Source organism: Ambystoma mexicanum, chromosome 6p (genome assembly GCF_040938575.1).
Source record: "Ambystoma mexicanum isolate Mex_15411 chromosome 6p, UKY_AmexF1_1, whole genome shotgun sequence".
Classification (NCBI taxonomy): Eukaryota; Metazoa; Chordata; class Amphibia; order Caudata; family Ambystomatidae; genus Ambystoma; species Ambystoma mexicanum.
Window position 1 is genome coordinate 1491166036 of NC_090935.1, and position 18243 is coordinate 1491184278.

The window sequence follows — 18243 nt, forward strand, 5'->3', positions numbered from 1 at the left end:
GGAACTTTAATACTCACGTGCCATTACTCCTTTCCGCATCTAACCCAGTGGGTATTCCGGCACCCTGCAGCCGCTCCGAACTTGTACCTGCAAAATAAAAAGACAGTTAGAGCGCATCGTGAAGCAGGCAACAAGCGCTTACTTACGTGCTTCCAGGCGCTTCTATTCATCACACGGGCTCCATCTTCAACTCACTTCAGCCCGTCATCCGCCATCGCCGGAACCCTGCAAAACAAGAGACATCATTACTAAAGACTTTTAAAGACATTAGAATTACTCAAAACTTACCGTTCGTGCAGTAAACGACGGACAGCAGTCCTCTGAAGTCAAGAGGCCTGCTCCCCTTATCCAGTGAAGAAACTGGTTACAGCACCCTGCCCCGAGGCAGATGGAGAGCACGGCGTTCACTTACCTAAGACATCTTACCCTTCGAGTCCGACATACAGTGCACAGAGGTCCAGCCCAAAGAGCCAGCCGTGTGTTACACATCACCTTTGAAGATACGGTATACGCCCAGTCAAGACCGGCGCCTCTACGGGAATCAGGTGAGCGTTACAATGTCAAGGGTAGATGCAATGCCACATAGGTGCTTAAAGTTTACCATGAAAGGACCGTAGAGATCCACCAATAGCCGGTGAGTCCTAGGAAGGGAAGCTGGGACACTGGGGGCACTTCGCCATTGCTACTAAGGAAAGAAAAGAGCAAGCAAAGTGAATGAAAGGGATTGTGAGATCCAATATTTGAAAAGGAAGAATACGAGAAGTGAATGTAAGAAATAAGAACTGTCAAATTTGCAACTGTATCAACTGAATTGTATGTAGAAAGCCCTTCCAGGAGAGTATACAAGGCATCGTCAAGTTTGGAAGTGTGTAAAGTGAATCACACAAGAAAGCCCTGGCAGGAGAGTGTACCAGGCAAAGTCAAGTTTGCAAATGTAAAAATGAACCATATGGAAAAAGCATGGCAAGAAAAGTATACCAGCGAAAGATACATCTGTGATTCAAATTGCATTACGTGTGGAAAGACCCTGGCAGGGGATTATACCAGGTGTCCTGAGAGGCTGGGGCCCGCGTCCAAGTTGTTTTGCTTTCAAGTTGTTTTGTTGAATAAAGGATCCCAAGGAAGACCAATACCCTTAGGATTGTGAATGTTTGAAAAGACTTGTAAAAGGGAGACAGTATTCCTAAAAGTGGATGTAATGCCACTGTGTCCGCCTCTCATTCCTGGCTCCTCTAATCTCCCTCCTGTGGAAAGTCAAGCCCTCCCTCCGGACAGCTTCAGATCAACCATTCAAGCACTGGTCCTATCCCACCTGGACTGGGGAAATGTCATGATTCTCTCGCTTTGCTCCTGTTCCCGCCTCTTGGGGGCCTGTTTTGGGGTTTATTCCCTACTGGACTTTACATCCAGACCTCATGCGACAGTGCTGTGATGAATTGGGAGTGCTAAATCCTTATTTTCCATGTTACTTCCCTTCTGGATCCTTTTCAGCTTTTTGGCAGCCAGTATGCTGCTTTAATCTAAAGACACTGCTTCATCTCCACCGTTTCAGGATAAGGTTGGGTAGAGAATAGGCAGCACCTGTGGCTGGCAGGTGCAGCAAGCAGCACACCTGAGGCATGTGCTCATTAGCCAGCTTTAAAAGTTTCAGTTTGCTTCAGTCCAGTGCTGGTCATTGATGCAGTGTTCCTGTTTGTGACTGGTCCCTTGTTCCTGGTTCTTAGCTTAGTGTCTAGTTCCTAGTTTCTAATTTCTTGTTCCCTTTTTACTGTATTTCAAATACAATGTGCTTATTAGTAATTTCTGCTTCCTCGATTCCCTTTCTGGCTTCCTCTGTTTTGCAGTGAGCACTTCCCAGAGCTTTCCTTTTTCTGTGCAGCCCAGTTTGTCTGTGTTCTTTATTCCTTTGACTTTGCCCTATTCAGCAGCCAAATCTTGATCCTTCAGTCACTCCTCATTTATGATTTAGTATTTTGTCCCAGTTTGCCTTTCCTTCCCTGGGTGGAAAGGGAAGAGGTTTTGCCCTTATAATTACTTTGTCCCTGTTCCTGTTCCTTTAATTTTTCTTGGAATCTGTTGCAGGTTTTCCCTTGAATGTCTCCCTTTGTTCCCTATTGATTGTTAGGTGTGGTGTGCTGTTGTAGCCAGCTCCTGTGTGAATGCATATGTTTTCTCACTGTTCTGTAATCACTAGTTCTACTTGTCCCTTGTCAGGAGTCTGATGTATTAAGTTATCCTCCCTTTGCTGTTATAGCCTTTCTGGGTTCCTGTTTGATGAACAGGGTGTGTGGGCTTTGCTGACATTTCAGGTGGTATTTCTCATCCTAGTGAGTATTGTCTTTAAGTTACCTTATACAATACCATTGAAGGTGTTAGTAATAATAACAATGATTACAATACCATAATAATAATAAAAGGGAGAAGGTCTCTTTTTCAATTGCGGTGACAGCAAGGGGAAAATGCTGGCGAAAGAGCGGACTACATGAAGAATGGTAAATGGATGGTTGCGGGAATGCAGGTGGTGTAGGGTGGAGGCATGGGCCGAAAAAATGGCAGAATCTCACCAGTGGCCAGGATTGAACACTGGGTGTTATTGTCTGGTCACATAATTGCCTGGCACCTCTCTTTTGGGTGCTAATGTAAAAAAGAAATCTTCATACACGAAATGTTTCCTTCATTCAATAATTTTGTTTTTAGAGTTATACAGCATGTACCAAAGTGAAGGGTAAAAGTAGCTATATTCAGTAAAACATAAAAGCAAACACCTGAAGCCAAATATTTAATAAAAAAGTCACATTTGATTAACATAGTTCCATATTATTGGAAGTTGCGTGATGAACAGTTTTCACACAAGGAGTTTTGAAAAAATGCAGTTCTGTCACAAACCTCTTCTATGGCTCGTCTCTCATCTGCTTCTTTCTTGGCCTTCTCCATTCTTTTTAAGTGGCTGCGGAAAATTTGGGAGAAACAGAAACATATGACTAAGGCAGTAGGCAAAGGTATTTTCATCTATTTGCAACACACAAACAAACATAATATGTATTTTCCCACCATTAGAAAATACATCTTTCTGGTTCTTCTGTATTATGACAAGTTTTTTTATTGAGTGCACGAGAACCACATGTTAGCCTTTTGAGAGCTACCTGTGAACCCAGGAAAACTACATGGTAAACCCTGAAACGAATGTTAAATATGGGTCTATAAACTGACATGAAGCTGAGCTGGATCAACCTGAGTCCAACACAAAGAGCTATAATTAATCAAAGGTTTATTAAGGTTATTTACAGATGCAGCCAAATAAAAAAAAAAATGAAACAGAAATCTTAAGCAATACCAGGATGGTATCTCACTGGGTTCAATTGTTCAAGTCTTTTTAGTTGGGAGGAATGCACTTTGGGTTTCCTCCCCTGGTGTATGAGAACAATTCAGTCATTCACAGTCCTGGGATTTTTAATTTTAAGTGTTCCCTGTGCTTCTTTCTTGTCTCCTTGATTTGGTGACTCTAGTGATCTGCTTCTTGTGATGAAATTTCCTGACTATCTTGGCGATTTACAGTGGGGGGAGGGTTCAAAAATGGCTGTGGTCCACCCTGAGGGAGTGGATGCCGGACCTGAAAGTAGCATATAGGGGATACCTAAACAACTACAGCTGGGTCCCCATACTAAGAGGGCAGTCAAAAGGAGCAGTTACAATCCAATCCTCACTATATAGCCACATGGACACCAAGGGAGGAATTCACAGCAACACTTACCCCACTACCAACACTACAGAGAGGCAAGGACACCAAAGGGGTAAGGAGATGGGGATTCACTCCCCTACTACTTATGCCACTTCACAGAGCCATGAAAGCGGCAACTCCATGGGCTCTAATACTTCCAGCATCTCCCCTACTCTTAATAGTGATCACAGCAATGGAAAGGGGACGCCCATGGCCCTTAAAGAAACACATAAGGTGAATACTTTCAGAGAGATATTCAAGCTCCCTTGTTAGACCCCAAACTCCAACATAGGAAAGAAAGTATCTTCCTTGAAAGAAATAATGTTACAACTCTTTTCAGTCCTCAATTATTGGGTAATCACATTTGCTCCTGTGGCGTGGATGAAAGGGGTATCAGCTCCCATTATGGCTCATGCTTGAGTGGCCTGCAGAAGTCCTGTAGTTAAAAAGCTCCATCTGAACAGTGCAAGGCTGATTCCTGTGTAAGATACAATACCAACAAATAAACTTGCAGCCTGATCTCTGTGCGGAGGGGGTTATAAACCTACACGAGTCCTATGAAGAAAGGAAGTTTAAATGTAGCAAATTTACTAGAAGGTTTTTTGTCTATATATTCAGACACTAGAAGAGAAAAAGGGATCCAGACTCAAACATGCAGTAACTGTAGAGCTTCCAGGGGGTGAGAGGCAGACTCTAAACCCTTCCATAGCCCTTTTGGAATCCATCATGGCAGAATGCGTTCATGTAAACTCAGGCCAGCCCCTTTCTAAGACACATAACCCAAAGCACATGACCCAATCAGAGAGCACTCCAGCCCACACAGTCCAGATGCAATCAATGTCCCAAGGCATGGCCCAAGTGAAGAAGAGACTGGCCTTTAAAAGTAGACAGCCCAGAAAATCCTTGTATGTCCCTGGAAGAGCTGGAAGGAGGAAAACCCAGACCTGGAAAGACCTCAGTTGAGGTGACCTGGAGAGCGTGAAGGTGGAGAATTGGAAGAAGATACTAGTGCATGGTGAGGTGAGGTGAGAGTGGTGTGGAGAGGTTATAGTTGTAAGAAGAGCGATTTCTTTGTGTTGGAGAAAGGGAAGATCCTTGTGGCAGATGGGTAAGAGCTGATGGGCAGAGGAAGGAAAGAGAGATTGTTGTTGGCGCAAGGGAGGAAGGGGTTAACATCTTCCAGAAAAAGGAGGTAAAGGATGTTTTGGAAAGGAAGGAACAATAGACTCTTCTAAAGGGAGAGAGGGGAGTGAGGAGGAAGATTCTGATCTGAAGGAGGGAGAGTCTAAGTTAGAGCAGAAAGAGAGGTAAATAATCGTAATGAGGAAGGTGAAAGGGAGATCAGTCAGGAATTCTACAGTAAGAAGTTAGAAGGGAGTTGTGTACAGAAGGAGAGATACCAGCAGTAGAGAGACATTGAAAATAATTTGCTAGAAAAGGGAATGGAGATGGACAACTTTAAGAGAGAGCCTAAAGAACAGATTATTCCTGCAGTTCAAAAGATTAGGAAGGATCCAATAAGATGCATTGGTCTAGGGGAGAGTTTAGAGGAGGGACACGGTTTTAGGTCTAGTGCTGGTAGACTGGGACACAGGAAGGGCATCTGAGGGTTGGACGGGATGGAGAAGGTCATGTGAGACAGCACTAGGAGGAAGAGTGGGTGTTTGGTTAGAGTAGGTCCATGCTTCTCTTCCAATCCCCAAACGGGTGCAGCAGACATCTAACAAGCTCAGACCCTTTGGCTTACCTGGCAAGAAAACTTGCACCACCCTTCTACAAGAGAACCCCAAGAAGAAGGCATAGGAAACATTCGGGAAACATCTATTGGCCAAAGAAATGCAGTTCCACATCCTGGAGATCTCTGCACCTCCAGGAGAGGGTCAAATGAATGGAAGGACCACACTTTCCTTAGATGCCCCAAAGGAGGGGATGCTGTCCTTCAGGGAGGAAGACTTTGTGGACATGTATTTATGTTTTGCATTCAGGGAGAACTTTGTGTTTGCCACTTCCACTAGTGTGTTAGATTTGGCAGAATTTAGGATACATTTGGTAGCAAACCACTTTGGAGCTGTAGGAAAAGCCCCTTTTGAAACCCAGTGGTCCTGTTCTCACATTATGCTCCTGCCCAACACCTATTCTGTTGAGTTTGGCAGACATTTGGACACACTACATATTATTTAGCCAATTGTTTATTAAAACCTTTTGAAATATAGAATTTGTGTCTGAGTTTCAGTTCTGAGTTCTGGGAACATGGTGACAGACAGGCATTCTATTGGGCTGTTAAATTCTCATTCTTCATTCTAGGGAGATGCCTAGACCAGGTTTCTAAGCTCTGCATGAACCCATGCATAAGGCCTGAACAAGGGTAGAAGCTCGGCTAGAAAGTGATGAGCAAATGGATAAGTGTAATTAGTGCTAGTGCACAAATGGACAAAGGGGTGTTTATCTGGAAATACCATATGGTAGTGGTGTAATTAATTGTGTACTTATTGAAGGAATGTCTTGATTTCTTTCATGGCATGTTATTTCTATAATGTGTATTTGTGTGCATACTCATATTTGATTTCAGTTGGTCTAGTGGAAATGGAAATGAAAGGTTTATTTTGCCTGATACTTAATGTTTCTTTTCTTATTACTCTAGAAAATTAATAGTTTTCTTCATCAGCACCGGATCCATGGCGCGCTGGACACCTGGAGGTGACCACTGGATTGGAGTCCCCTGCAAAGCCCCCTGGACCGAAGAAGGTGGTAAAGGTGAGGACCCTAAAAGATGTGTATATGATGACCCCAAAGGAGGTGCCATGGAGTCCCGGAATGGAGGAGTACCGCCAACAACGTTTCCTGTGTGATTTTACAACAAACTCTTGTTCACAAACTGATTTTTAATTTTTTTTATGTTTGCTGTTTGTGTGTTTTGCATTGGATTGAATGACACAGATGTATTGGATGTTTTCTGAAGATGTTAATGATTTGATTGTTGCTTAAAATAAAAATATTAAGAGATAAAGGTGATCTAAAGATAAAAAAGATTAAAAAAGGCAAAAAACATTCAAAAGAAGATTACAATTTCTTTTTAAAAAAAGGATAAAAAATACCATTGTTTTGGCCCGTTAATTTTCAAAGATATTGTTCTTTGTTATTGTGATTGAGAGTCATAATTAATTTACTCATGACTAGAGATATGTACATAATGTTCTCATATCTGGATTTCCATTTAAGTGTTATTTATTTTCAAGTATAGAAGAAAATTAAATCGGGGCCGCACATGTGTGTTAGAATATTTGTTTTCATTTTTTTCCTGCAGTGATTCCGGGTGGTATCCCAGCAGTAAAAAAAGGAGGGAGTAAAGGAGGAGTTGCTGGGGGCTGTGATGGGAGATCTGAATTGCAGGGGCTATTAGTTTAGCATGCACATGTAGCTATAGTGTGGGTTTAGTGTGGGTCTTGGACAGAGATGCAGAAGTGCAGAAATGCGCAACATGGTTGCCAAAGCATGGGGTGCGAGATGGGAAATGCACAGAGTTCAGAATGCAGAGCATGCTTTAAATTGCATATTATTTCAGGGTGATATTTCAATTGACTAAATTGCACTGAAACTAATGATAATGTATTAACATACTAATCCAATCCCAGTAACATCTAACATGTCCCTTAATACAAGTTAGTGCAAATTAGTCTATGTGGAAATGGCCTGAAAACTATTTTGGAAAATGCATGGTGCTTTGTAAAATGGATTCAAACGTGCACACTGAGCTTGGTGAAGTTGAACAAATATGAAATTCCGCTCTGATGAGGCAAACCATTGTGAGTCAGGAAGCAAAGGAAAAATAAATGTAACATTTATTTTTCAGAAGTGCAGTTGGTGAATGGAGGAAAAACACAATTAGATCATGTGGTTTCAGTGGTATGGTCTGTAAGGTGAAGGGTCTCCCTTGACTGACAGGAAGAGGTCATAAAAAGGGCTTGAGTGGGAGAAGGATGGGCAGACATCTTTGAGGGCTGGGAGAAATATCTTCAGGCTGAGAGCAGTGACAGCTATCTGGCAGACGGGCAGACTCCAGTGCTGAGGGCCATTTGATGTGGAGCGAGTGCTAATCTACGTGACCCCAGGATCCATGCCAAGCTGAGACAGATATAGTGCCACCAAATGTAGGTGAATATGCAGGAATTGAGGTGCGTGTAGTGTGCGTGGGAAATACTTATAGGTTTTGTGATAGAAACATGTTGTTTTTTAAAAGTAATTCATGATTTATATTTTACGTGGGTTCCCATTTATGAAGCAAGTCTTCATTAGATGACATGCTTCTAACTGCTAAAGATTGTGAGAGAAACTTCTCAAGGGCTCCTGGCCAGGCTGTTGCTGGCCAGCCAGTAACAAATGTGTAAGTGAAACTTATCATTTGAAAAGCTCTTTTATGTGTGTGAGCGCTCTAATGAAATGCATTTTATCCATCTCCAAGTATAAGCCGTTGTAAAGTAGTATTGTATAATGCAAATGTCTGGACTTTTTTTTAATGTTAACCTTCTATAAAAATCAAAAGTTTTAAAAACGAATTGAGTATGTACTTTTACTATGTGTCTGAGTTGATGTTAGCACATAGACTGAGGTCCAACAGGTGGTAAGCCTATTTTACCGCAGGCAGTAATTCATATTACCACATGTGGTCAAATCTAAAATAAATAAATAGTTTTTCTGTGAATTGAGTTTTCAGAAGTGCTAGGCGTGTGTGTGTATACAATTATTTGTTTATGAAATGGCCCATAAGTTTTGAAGCATAGCCACAAGGGCATACTGCAGTATTGTAAATAAAATGCTGTGAGGAGATAAGGAATACATTACCCCCCAGATTTGATCAAGTCCAGGATCCTGTTATGGTGTGGCTCTGGTAAAAACAATTGTTAGGCAATATTCTGAAGTTAGTCTCACCACTGTAAAAGGAAATACCCCAACGAATTACAAAAAGAGATACTACCACCATAATAAAAATAGCACAAATGTAGGTGTAACCCCAAAATATATCCCACAACATCTGCATTTTACCTAAGAAGCAATAGTGATATGCATGCTGGAATGATTGCCTGTGGTGCAGAAATGGCATAATATGCCATGATTTGCATTCTTCAGAAGCTGGTGAAATGGAATGGTTTCACAATTTGGTATGGATACATGTACAAAATGTTCATTAGGGATGTACTCTTGTGAAAGTTGGTTGCAGAGAGTGCATATATGTTTCCACGTGTATGAAATGAGGAAGATTTCATTTATAGGGATGTTTTTGGTTTCCAGTACGTGTAGTAAGTACATTAGGAATTCCTCAGGATCTTCTTGTGTGTTTATGGTAAATTTTACCATTCCTGCACAGTAGTCAAATTCTTGCCTTATACCTGAGACACTGCAAGTGCTGTCCTCATTATTTGTGGCATTTCTATGAAGGACGAGCATTTGCAAACACAATTGGTCCAAGCCGTTTAAGTAAATGTTGTGAACAATTTCTGGTGATTGGAAGAGAAGATTGATTGTTGCATTTGCATAGCAATTTACTCCAGTTGTGTTGCTGAATTTAAATGGACCAGAAAGTTGTGTGTCTGCATCGTTTGATGGGCCTGCATATTTATTTGGAGAAGAGATATTTGTCTCTTTCTTTTCTGATGGATGTGCAGTTGAGTTTGTAGTAGACAGCTTTGTGGTTGTATCATTTGATGGAGAAGGAGTTTGTTTCTTTAGTGCATTGTTGGGAGATCTGTTGTAGATTATGTTTGCATTTGTTTTCTTTTTAAAGGTTTTATTTCTTGAGGTACAGGGTGCATATCTAGAAGGCGCAAGTAGCCTGTTGTATTCTAGGATGCAAGGAATGTCAGCATTGACTTTAGTTACATCAAAGTTAACTAGGAATGGACCATTGAGTGTACGCAGACGTGAACATGCTACCTAATTCATACCTTCCTTAAATACTGTGCTGCCAATATCAATCAATGCTTGATCTATCGTTAGACCTTGTGATTTGTAAATAGTGACACCATATGAAGAGATAGAAACATTTTTCTCTGCGTGTGTACATGTCTTTGAAAAGAAAGAAACGTGCTATTGTGTGGCCAATTTTTTTAAGTTCTGCAAGTTTGTCAAAGTGGACATTGACAAACTGAATGTTGTTGTCATCTGGATAGGTTTGGAAGCCAACAACTGTACCAATTGTTCCATTAACTAAACCTTGTTCAAAATCAAGGTTACATTTTAGAATTAATGCTCTTTAGGCACAATGTTATTATTTTCTCCAATCCCGCTGTGGAGATAGATTTCTCTAATGGATTTAGTCATGCTGTTGCTTGTTGACACATAGGGAGTGTCATTCCATGCACTTCTAGTTTGTCTGTGGAGCCGATATGCAGTATGGGTTGCAGTTCTTTTTTTAACATTGTCTCATTGAATTGAATACAGCTTTCAAGGGTTAAGGACATGAATTTTTTTGTTGAGTTCATGTTTCCATGACATCAGGAGCAGATGTGTTTCGCTCATACAGCTCATGGATTAGTCTAGTATTTAAGATCAATTTTGCATCTTTTGTAAGAAGATGAGCTCTAATGCTTTTTAACATAAAAGTATAGGTGAGGTATGCAGACTTTTGCGTGTTTGGATTAGTTCTCTGTACTGAAAATGTTGCCAGAGATTTACATTTCCAATGCTACAGAGTGTTTTGAGACATTGTTTGTGTCCTAAAGTTTTTAAAATAGGTTGACCTTTTAATGGTGTTAACTGTAGGAGGTCTCTGAAAACAATAACATGTTTTCCTACAAACAGTTCTTTGTAGTCAGTTTTTATTACTTCTTGCATTCTGAGGTGATTTAAAGCCAGCATGAGGTTGGAAACCATGCTTACCTCATCGATTATGAACACTTTCATTTGTTTCAGAATTCTGCGTACTTCACTAGCATCCTCTGCTGATAATTTGTAGTATTCTAATTTATTTTGGTGTTCTACTGAAAGGAGAAGTAGTTGGTGTAAAGTTACACCTCCTATGCTGTAGTCAGCTAAACCTGTGAGGGCTGTTACAAGAGTTGAGAAGTTGTTGTTTGTTAAGGTTTGTAGAAATGTGCTGATTATTTTAATTGAGAATGTTTTACCAGAGTCAACTTCACCACTTAGATACAGGAGCAGAGATTTATCATTTTTACAGCTACACATTGTTGTTTCATGTTTAAAACCATATTCAATTTCTCTAGTGACTTCAGTGACATCATTTGGCGGTCTCCCATGCTACCCCTAAAAAAATGTTTTGAAAATAATCCTTTTTTATTTTATTTTAAATTGAAGCTTCTGGGCTTTGTTTCTGGAATGCTTTCTTGTTCAGGCCTCTTTAAAAAACATGGGGGTACCACAAGTGTAACACTTTGAGCAGTGACCCAAAATTAGAATAGGAATAACACATAATTTGTCTTTCTGAAATTCTATACAATAATTTCTAGACTCATTGGAGGTTTATTTCAGGCACACTTCAGGGGTTGAGTCTCTGATTTAGTCTGTTCTTAAACACCTCAAATTCACAACACAGACAGAAACTTCCAAAAAGCACTTAGAGTAGAATGAGCATCCATTTTGGACTATGTATTTTGCCTTTCTCAAGTTGCAGTTATAGCATGTTTTTTTTCTACTGTTGTTTCTGTTATGATCATCACAAGACATTCCATCTCGGTTTCCTCGGTCACTTGACAAAATCCTTTTGCCTAAAAGCTTGTGTACAGTGTAGAAATGTATTACCATAGCACATAAAGTGATCCTTGATTTCATTGTGCCACAATTCGTGCTTTGTTGCAATGTGTCTACCTTTCCTATCTCCATGGCATGCTGTTAAGGATGTCTGTTTGCATGTATGAGTTACCGATTGCCCAGAATATGCGATGTCATCTGAGTTTGCTGCTTTCCCTGCACTACTCTAACTTCTTTAATACACAATTATGAACCCTCCCAATGATATGTATTCTGCCAACCTCTGAAGCCTGAAAAGTAGATCCACGCAGGCTTGACTTGTGGCCAACTTTGCACCAGACCTGCAGATGAACTGGCCTGCTGTTAAATCTAAGTTATCAGTTTAATGGTATCCAATACAGAGTGTAATTTGCTTTCTGACTACGAGAACATTTAGACATGTAATTGCTAATTTTGCTACAGCCAGTAAAATAGCTATAGCCGGAAAGATAGCTCAGTCGGTTGGGCAAGGTGATCTGCAGGTTGCAGGTTCAAATCCTGGTGAAGCCAACTCAGCCATTCATCCTTCTGAGGTTGATAAATGAGTACCAACACAGGTTGGGTGATTATGTATGTATCTCTATTCTATATAAAGCGCTTAAGCGTAAGTGCTATATAAAAACCCATCATTATCATTTGGACTTGGACGTCTGATTGCATTCACAGTAATTTGGTAATATGGGCCTATACACACTGATACATATGGTGATCCATTCTTGCATGAAATGTACATCATATTACAGTGCTATTGTAACCATATTTTTCATAGTGTACTTAGGAACAATGCTATCTGATGCTACTGCCTTTTTTGTCAAGGGGGTCAAAGGTCATTTTCCATTGATTCCTGTGATGTCATTTTGGGGTGGGGTCAGATGACATCACTTCCTGTGATGTCATCAGAGGTCACGGGTCATGTGCTGTAACTTCCGCCAGCCCTGGCATTTTGGTGAAATGACATCCCTGAGTGACTTTTAGATAAATGGTGAGTTGTTCTTTATTTAGCAGTGATTTGAGCACTGACAAGTATTCTGTTTATATTGAAACATGGGGGTAATTCATGGAATAAATGTGTGCCGAAATTTGTGGCACAAGCTGGCGCAAGCGTGAAAAAGCTAGTGCACGCGCACGCATGCAATTCATGGAAGGCCATGCGCGTGTTTTTCCCGGCATGTGCGCCAAATCCACGCGTGGCACACACGGGCACACAAGTCACTGCGACATCCCGAACGCCGTGCGAGACGCGCACAGCGAAAGAGCACACTGTGTGACGCACGCACCAAAAAAGGGGTGGAATATGTGGAATGGGGAACAACACATGAAAATGAGGGTGTAACTGGGGAAGTACTGCAGGGAAATACACGGAACGCCCACACTCTTGCAAACTACACGTATTCATGGAATCGAATAGGGGAACCAGTGCACCCCAAAAGACACACACAGGCATAAACACGTCTGTCACACGAAGGCAGGCAGAAGCGTCCCCGCGCAGTATAAAAGTGCACGCAAACAACAAACACATATATACAGCTACAATGAATCTCCCATTTCTCGCAGCACTGATCGTGGGACACCGCAGGAGGAGGAGTATAGCCAGGCCCCTCATTCTTTTGCCCAGGACCAGCCTTTTTGGGATGCCTGATGACCAGGTCTATGGCAGGTATAGGTTTCCACCTCGTATCATCCTAGACCTGGTCACTGATTGGGAGGATGAAAAGGTGCTCAATGTCCTGCATTCTTTGGCCACGGGGTCATTTCAGCAGACAACTGCCATGGGGTCATTTCAGCTGACAACTGCCATAGTTGGGGGTGTCTCACAGCCCACGCTGTCACACTGCCTACACCAGGTGTTGGCAATCATGAATGTGCGCCCCTCAGTCCGCAGTCACATATACATGCCAAGAACCCCTTTCAGAAAGGCAGGCCGTGGTCCAGGACTTTTACAGGGTGGCACACTTCCCCAAAGTGCTTGGTGCCATAGATTGCACCCATGTGGCCCTACGTCCACCTAGGGCCACTGAGAACATCTACCGCAACCGCAAGCACTGGCATTCCACAAACGTACAGGTTGTATGCGATGCCCATGGAATCATCACCTCTGTCTATGCAAACTGTCCTCGGTCTACCCATGACAGTTTCATATACAGAATGTCCTCCCTGAGCGGGGACCTGGAAGCTGGGCATCATGGTGACACATGGCTCATTGGTGAGTACAAATGTCTGTGCAAATGCATGCATGTCACACACAGACAAATACACAAACCCAACTAATGACAACCATCCTCACCTCCCCAGGGGACAGTGCCTACCCTCTGAGCAACCACATGATGACGCCAATACGGAACACCACCATACCACCAACGCAGCCCATACTGCAACCAGGGGCATAATGGAGCGCACATTTGGAGTGCTCAAGTGACGCTTCCGCTCCCTTGACTGCTCTGGTGGGCAGCTACTATATGCACCCCCAGAAGTGTGCCGGATCATTGTAGCAGCATGTGTCCGGCACAATGTTGCAACACAGCGGGCGTACCGGTGGACATTGTGGTGCCCCCACATCCCCAGGCACAGGCGCTGGTCATGGGAGGGCAAAGGGCACGTGGCAAGGCAGCCCAGACCCAGCTTGTGGCCACATATTTCACCTGAACTCCCACTCCTGCGGAGTGCACACAGGCCTGGCACATACCAGGTGACAATCGATGATGACAAAGAGACAGTCAACTGTCACAACCTTACTACCCTGGGAATGTTGCCACGGAAGTGCTACATTGTGTGCATCCCTAGCTACTAAAACATAACCAATCCTGTGTGACCAAAAGGAACACATGCAAGGTGCATATCACACCACCCCACTGCAAAACAGGCCATGGAAATCACTGGTATGTCACCCAAACCCTCCCAACCCTCGTCGGCCACACCATGACATGGCATGCAACACCAAAAGAGCAAACCAAAAGCACAACACATGACCAATTAGATACAAAGTGACACGTGATAAATGGAAAGAGGCCTGAGACATGGAATCAGATGGAATCAGATGAAATGACTGACCAGCAACCTCCCACACATACAAAGTCATACACAAATGCATGCCACCAGCGGTACCATCAACAAAAGATAGAATGGCTGTTGGCATGCATATTGGCCAATCCAAATCGTAAAATCCCAAAACCGTGTGCTGTGTGTGTCTCCTGTAACACACCACTCAGCACACAGCACAGTGAGCAGCCATCATGTTGGGGATATACTTTGAGCATCATATAAAAAGCACAAGCAATTAAAACAACCCAGTGACGCATGTAGACGATCCCCAAATGGTAAGTGATCATGCGCTGCAGGGACACAGCATGCCAGAGAAGGCAATCTGTGTGCACATGTGGGCATGAAAGGGTGGTTGTATGTGTGTTGTTGCATTGTGTAAGTGTGTGTGTCAGTAGGGACATGCACTCAATACATGCATGTGAAATGAAGTGACCCTCAGTGTCCTCTACCCATAACATGTGAACATTGCCCATGTGGACACCCCAGTATGTCAAACCACACCAATCCCCTGACAACTGAAAAGTAAACCCAACACAGGAACAGCCATTGACCAGCAGAACACATCATGTACATAGTACCCCACAATGACAATGTCAGAGAGTGCCCAATCACTGTAGCCCAAGCGTACTCTCCGACAACAAAAGCCCCTCCCTCATTTCCTCATCACCATGACCTTCAGAAGAACTGAGTCTGGCGTCTGTCGGCTTCTTCCTTCTAGTCTACCTGGCTTCACTATCCCCCTTCCTTTGTTTCCTTGTTCTTCCTTTATGTAAATAGGGTCCAGCCCCCTCAGAGGCCACCTTGACTGGTAAAAATACCAAATTGCAGAGATCTCCAAGGAGCCAAACCCCAAACCAAGGAAAAAGCCTCTAGGCACCAAAAAACCCTGGAGGAGTCTCCAGTACATGACTTGAAGTTGCAGAAAATGGCCAAGCACATGTCCAAGCTCAATGATAGAATAACTACTATAATATATATATATATATATATATATATATATATATATATATATATATATATATATATATATATATATATATATATATATATATAAAAGTACAGTGGAACAATGGTCCAACAGGATGGGTAGCAATTTCAGTACACAATAATCAATGAGGATGCCACAACTGATGGGTAGAGCTGGAACTTGAGTAGAAAATAACCAAGGAGGCTGGCACAACTGGATGGTTGAGCTGAAACCCAATCAATCCTTGATAGCGTGAACGAAGAAAGGCAGAGACAGCACAAGTCTGGAAAGGCACAGTGAATGCGAGATAGCCGTAAACAGCTGACAGCAAGTTAAGAGCCACAACAGTTCAATGGCATTGTTAAAAGGCCAAAGTCAACATGAAGGTATGAATGTGATAGATGAAAGACAGGGGGAGCGAGAGATAGATGCTGTGGAACAGAAGTGTACTGGGGCAAACCCAGACAGTGTAAGAGTACGTGTAAATAACTGCCCGAGAGACGGCGGACAAATCTGCAGTACAGTAGCGGGAAGAAAAACAGGGACTAAAGGCACCAGAGTGTGAAAACCAAGTAAAACAGCTGTAGTCCAGTAGGAAAACTGCGCCGTCAGGCAGCAGCGAAGTCCAAGAGGGAAGACAGACACAACGTGCCATCTAAACGGGACTGAGCTGAGTAGTAGTTAGTATAGGCAGACATCTCAGGTGAGGACTGGACCTGAGTTGTGCCTCTTGGGTCACATTCCTAATAGATCCTCCTTTGCCACAATCCCCAGGGGCTGAACTCAACATGTACCAACTTGACATTGTCACCACCCGGCCCCCTCCCACCGTCAGTGTGACTTTGACAGCTAAAGGGTGCAGGCTACTGTCTACAGCATGAAGTGCATCAAGCACGTATACAGGCAAGAAATGAAAATACATCACAATCAACTTCAATAAATAGACAGTTCAAAAATGTACTCACCAAAATTGATTGCAGACATGACGTGGAGAAAACATCCATAATCCCCACTAGGGGTGTAAACACAGTAGTACAGCAGCAGACAGGCCACAGATATGACGAAAGTCCAATGCTCTTGTGTACATTTCTGTCACACCGAACCATCCTTGCCAGCCCATGGAAAGGGGAAGCAGGAGTGGCATATGTGTCAGGACCCCAAGCCACAAACACATACACGAGACAAGCTTGAATGGGCCCAGCTGGAACAGACAGTGGATGCTTTCAAAAGCCACAAAGCACCTCACCGTCACATGAATGCACAATAGACAAACAATGTCAAACTAATAAAAAAAATGGCCACATATGACACGGGGGGAGACGCCCAGGAGGGGGGAGGTACAGGGTGCACCTCAACGCCCACATGCGATGATGTTGAGATAAAAAAAAACTCTATGGGCTCAATGCCTGCACGGCCCGACCTGTGTGGGAGATAAGTCGTTTTCCTGCTCACCCTCTGGATGGAAAACAGAAGGTGACATGGCACAGTTGCCTGACCATGCCTATGGGCAGCTTGCACCTCAACGGCAGCAAGCATGCAGGTCTGGTAAGCCTGGTCCTGTGTGGCGATGGCACGTAGGTCAGCATGCAGCACTTCACCTGATACGCGTGCTTCCTCTTGAAAGGTAGCACGTGTAACACAGAGTTCTGCCCGCATGGCCTCGCATGACATCCGGAGCACCTCCCGGCTTGCACGTAGCTCAGCCGAGATGGTGTTCTCAAGCTGCTCCAACCTCTCCTCTGTCCGCTGCCTCTAGGACATGGTGAGCACACCCAGAGTAGATCTGAGGCATTAATGGTCATCCCTCAGGGCCTCCATGTGTGTCTCTGCAAGAGCAGTAAGTCTTTGATGCAGAGACACTATTTCTGCCCAGCGTGCCCTGTCTGAGGCCGTCATGCCCAGCCTGAGTGAGCGGGCCGTGGACTGTGCTGCACGCCACTGGAGGTCCACCTGCCTAGCAGGGGGGAGCATGGATTGTGACACACGTTCCATGCTCTGAGCAATCTTATCAATAGCTGCCCCCTGTTGTTTGAATTGGCATACATGGATTGCTTCCACTCCGTATACCCTGGTGGTGCACGGCCACCGCGTTGCCGGACTTGACACCCGCGCTGCCCAAGGAGCCGCGGTCCTTGCTGGATTGGCACCACCTGCGGCTGCAGGACTACTTCACTCCATTGACATGATGCCCCAAGCACATCAGCAACTGCTGTGGAGGGTGACCGTGCATCCCGATCTACCACAGGCAGAGGTTCCAACACTGTCTGGCTAATCAGTGTAGGTGTCGCGGACAGATCGTCCACATCAGGATCACTCACCGTCGACGAATCGACATGACACGCATCCAACTCAACATTGTTGTCAGAGTGATCATCAGAGCTAGACTGATTGCCAGCCCTGGACACAATAGTCTGGAGCACAAGTGGGTTCTCGTGGTCTACCACCCCACAACCCCCACTTGTGCCGGGTTGCTGATGTAATAGCAACCCTGTGTCTGCAATGACATCACCATCCTCTGGCTCTATTGCGTCATCATCTGTAATGTGGAAAAAAGAAACATGAGTACACATGTCAGAGGCACATAACCCACACACACATAGACATCACATCAACAGCCAACACATGAAGCATACATGTCACACACAACTGAAAATCCGCCATGCATCCAGTGGCATTGATATGCAAACACATCCGAAAAGCAGAAATAGATGTGTGTAAATAGCGATGCCTACACATGTACTGAATGTAGTATATCACCTCCATTACACACCACCTCTGT

The 18243-nt window shown here is 43.6% G+C and overlaps 1 protein-coding gene across 1 annotated transcript in view; it reads right to left on the bottom strand.

Moving 5' to 3' along the window:
- LOC138511076 (trichohyalin-like) overlaps window positions 1-18243 on the bottom strand; it is a 3831204-nt gene that overhangs the window by 2971607 nt on the left and 841354 nt on the right. The window contains exon 8 of the mRNA XM_069626576.1: window positions 2887-2947. Coding sequence (XP_069482677.1) covers window positions 2887-2947 — 61 coding nt within the window. The remainder of the gene's footprint in view (window positions 1-2886; window positions 2948-18243) is intronic.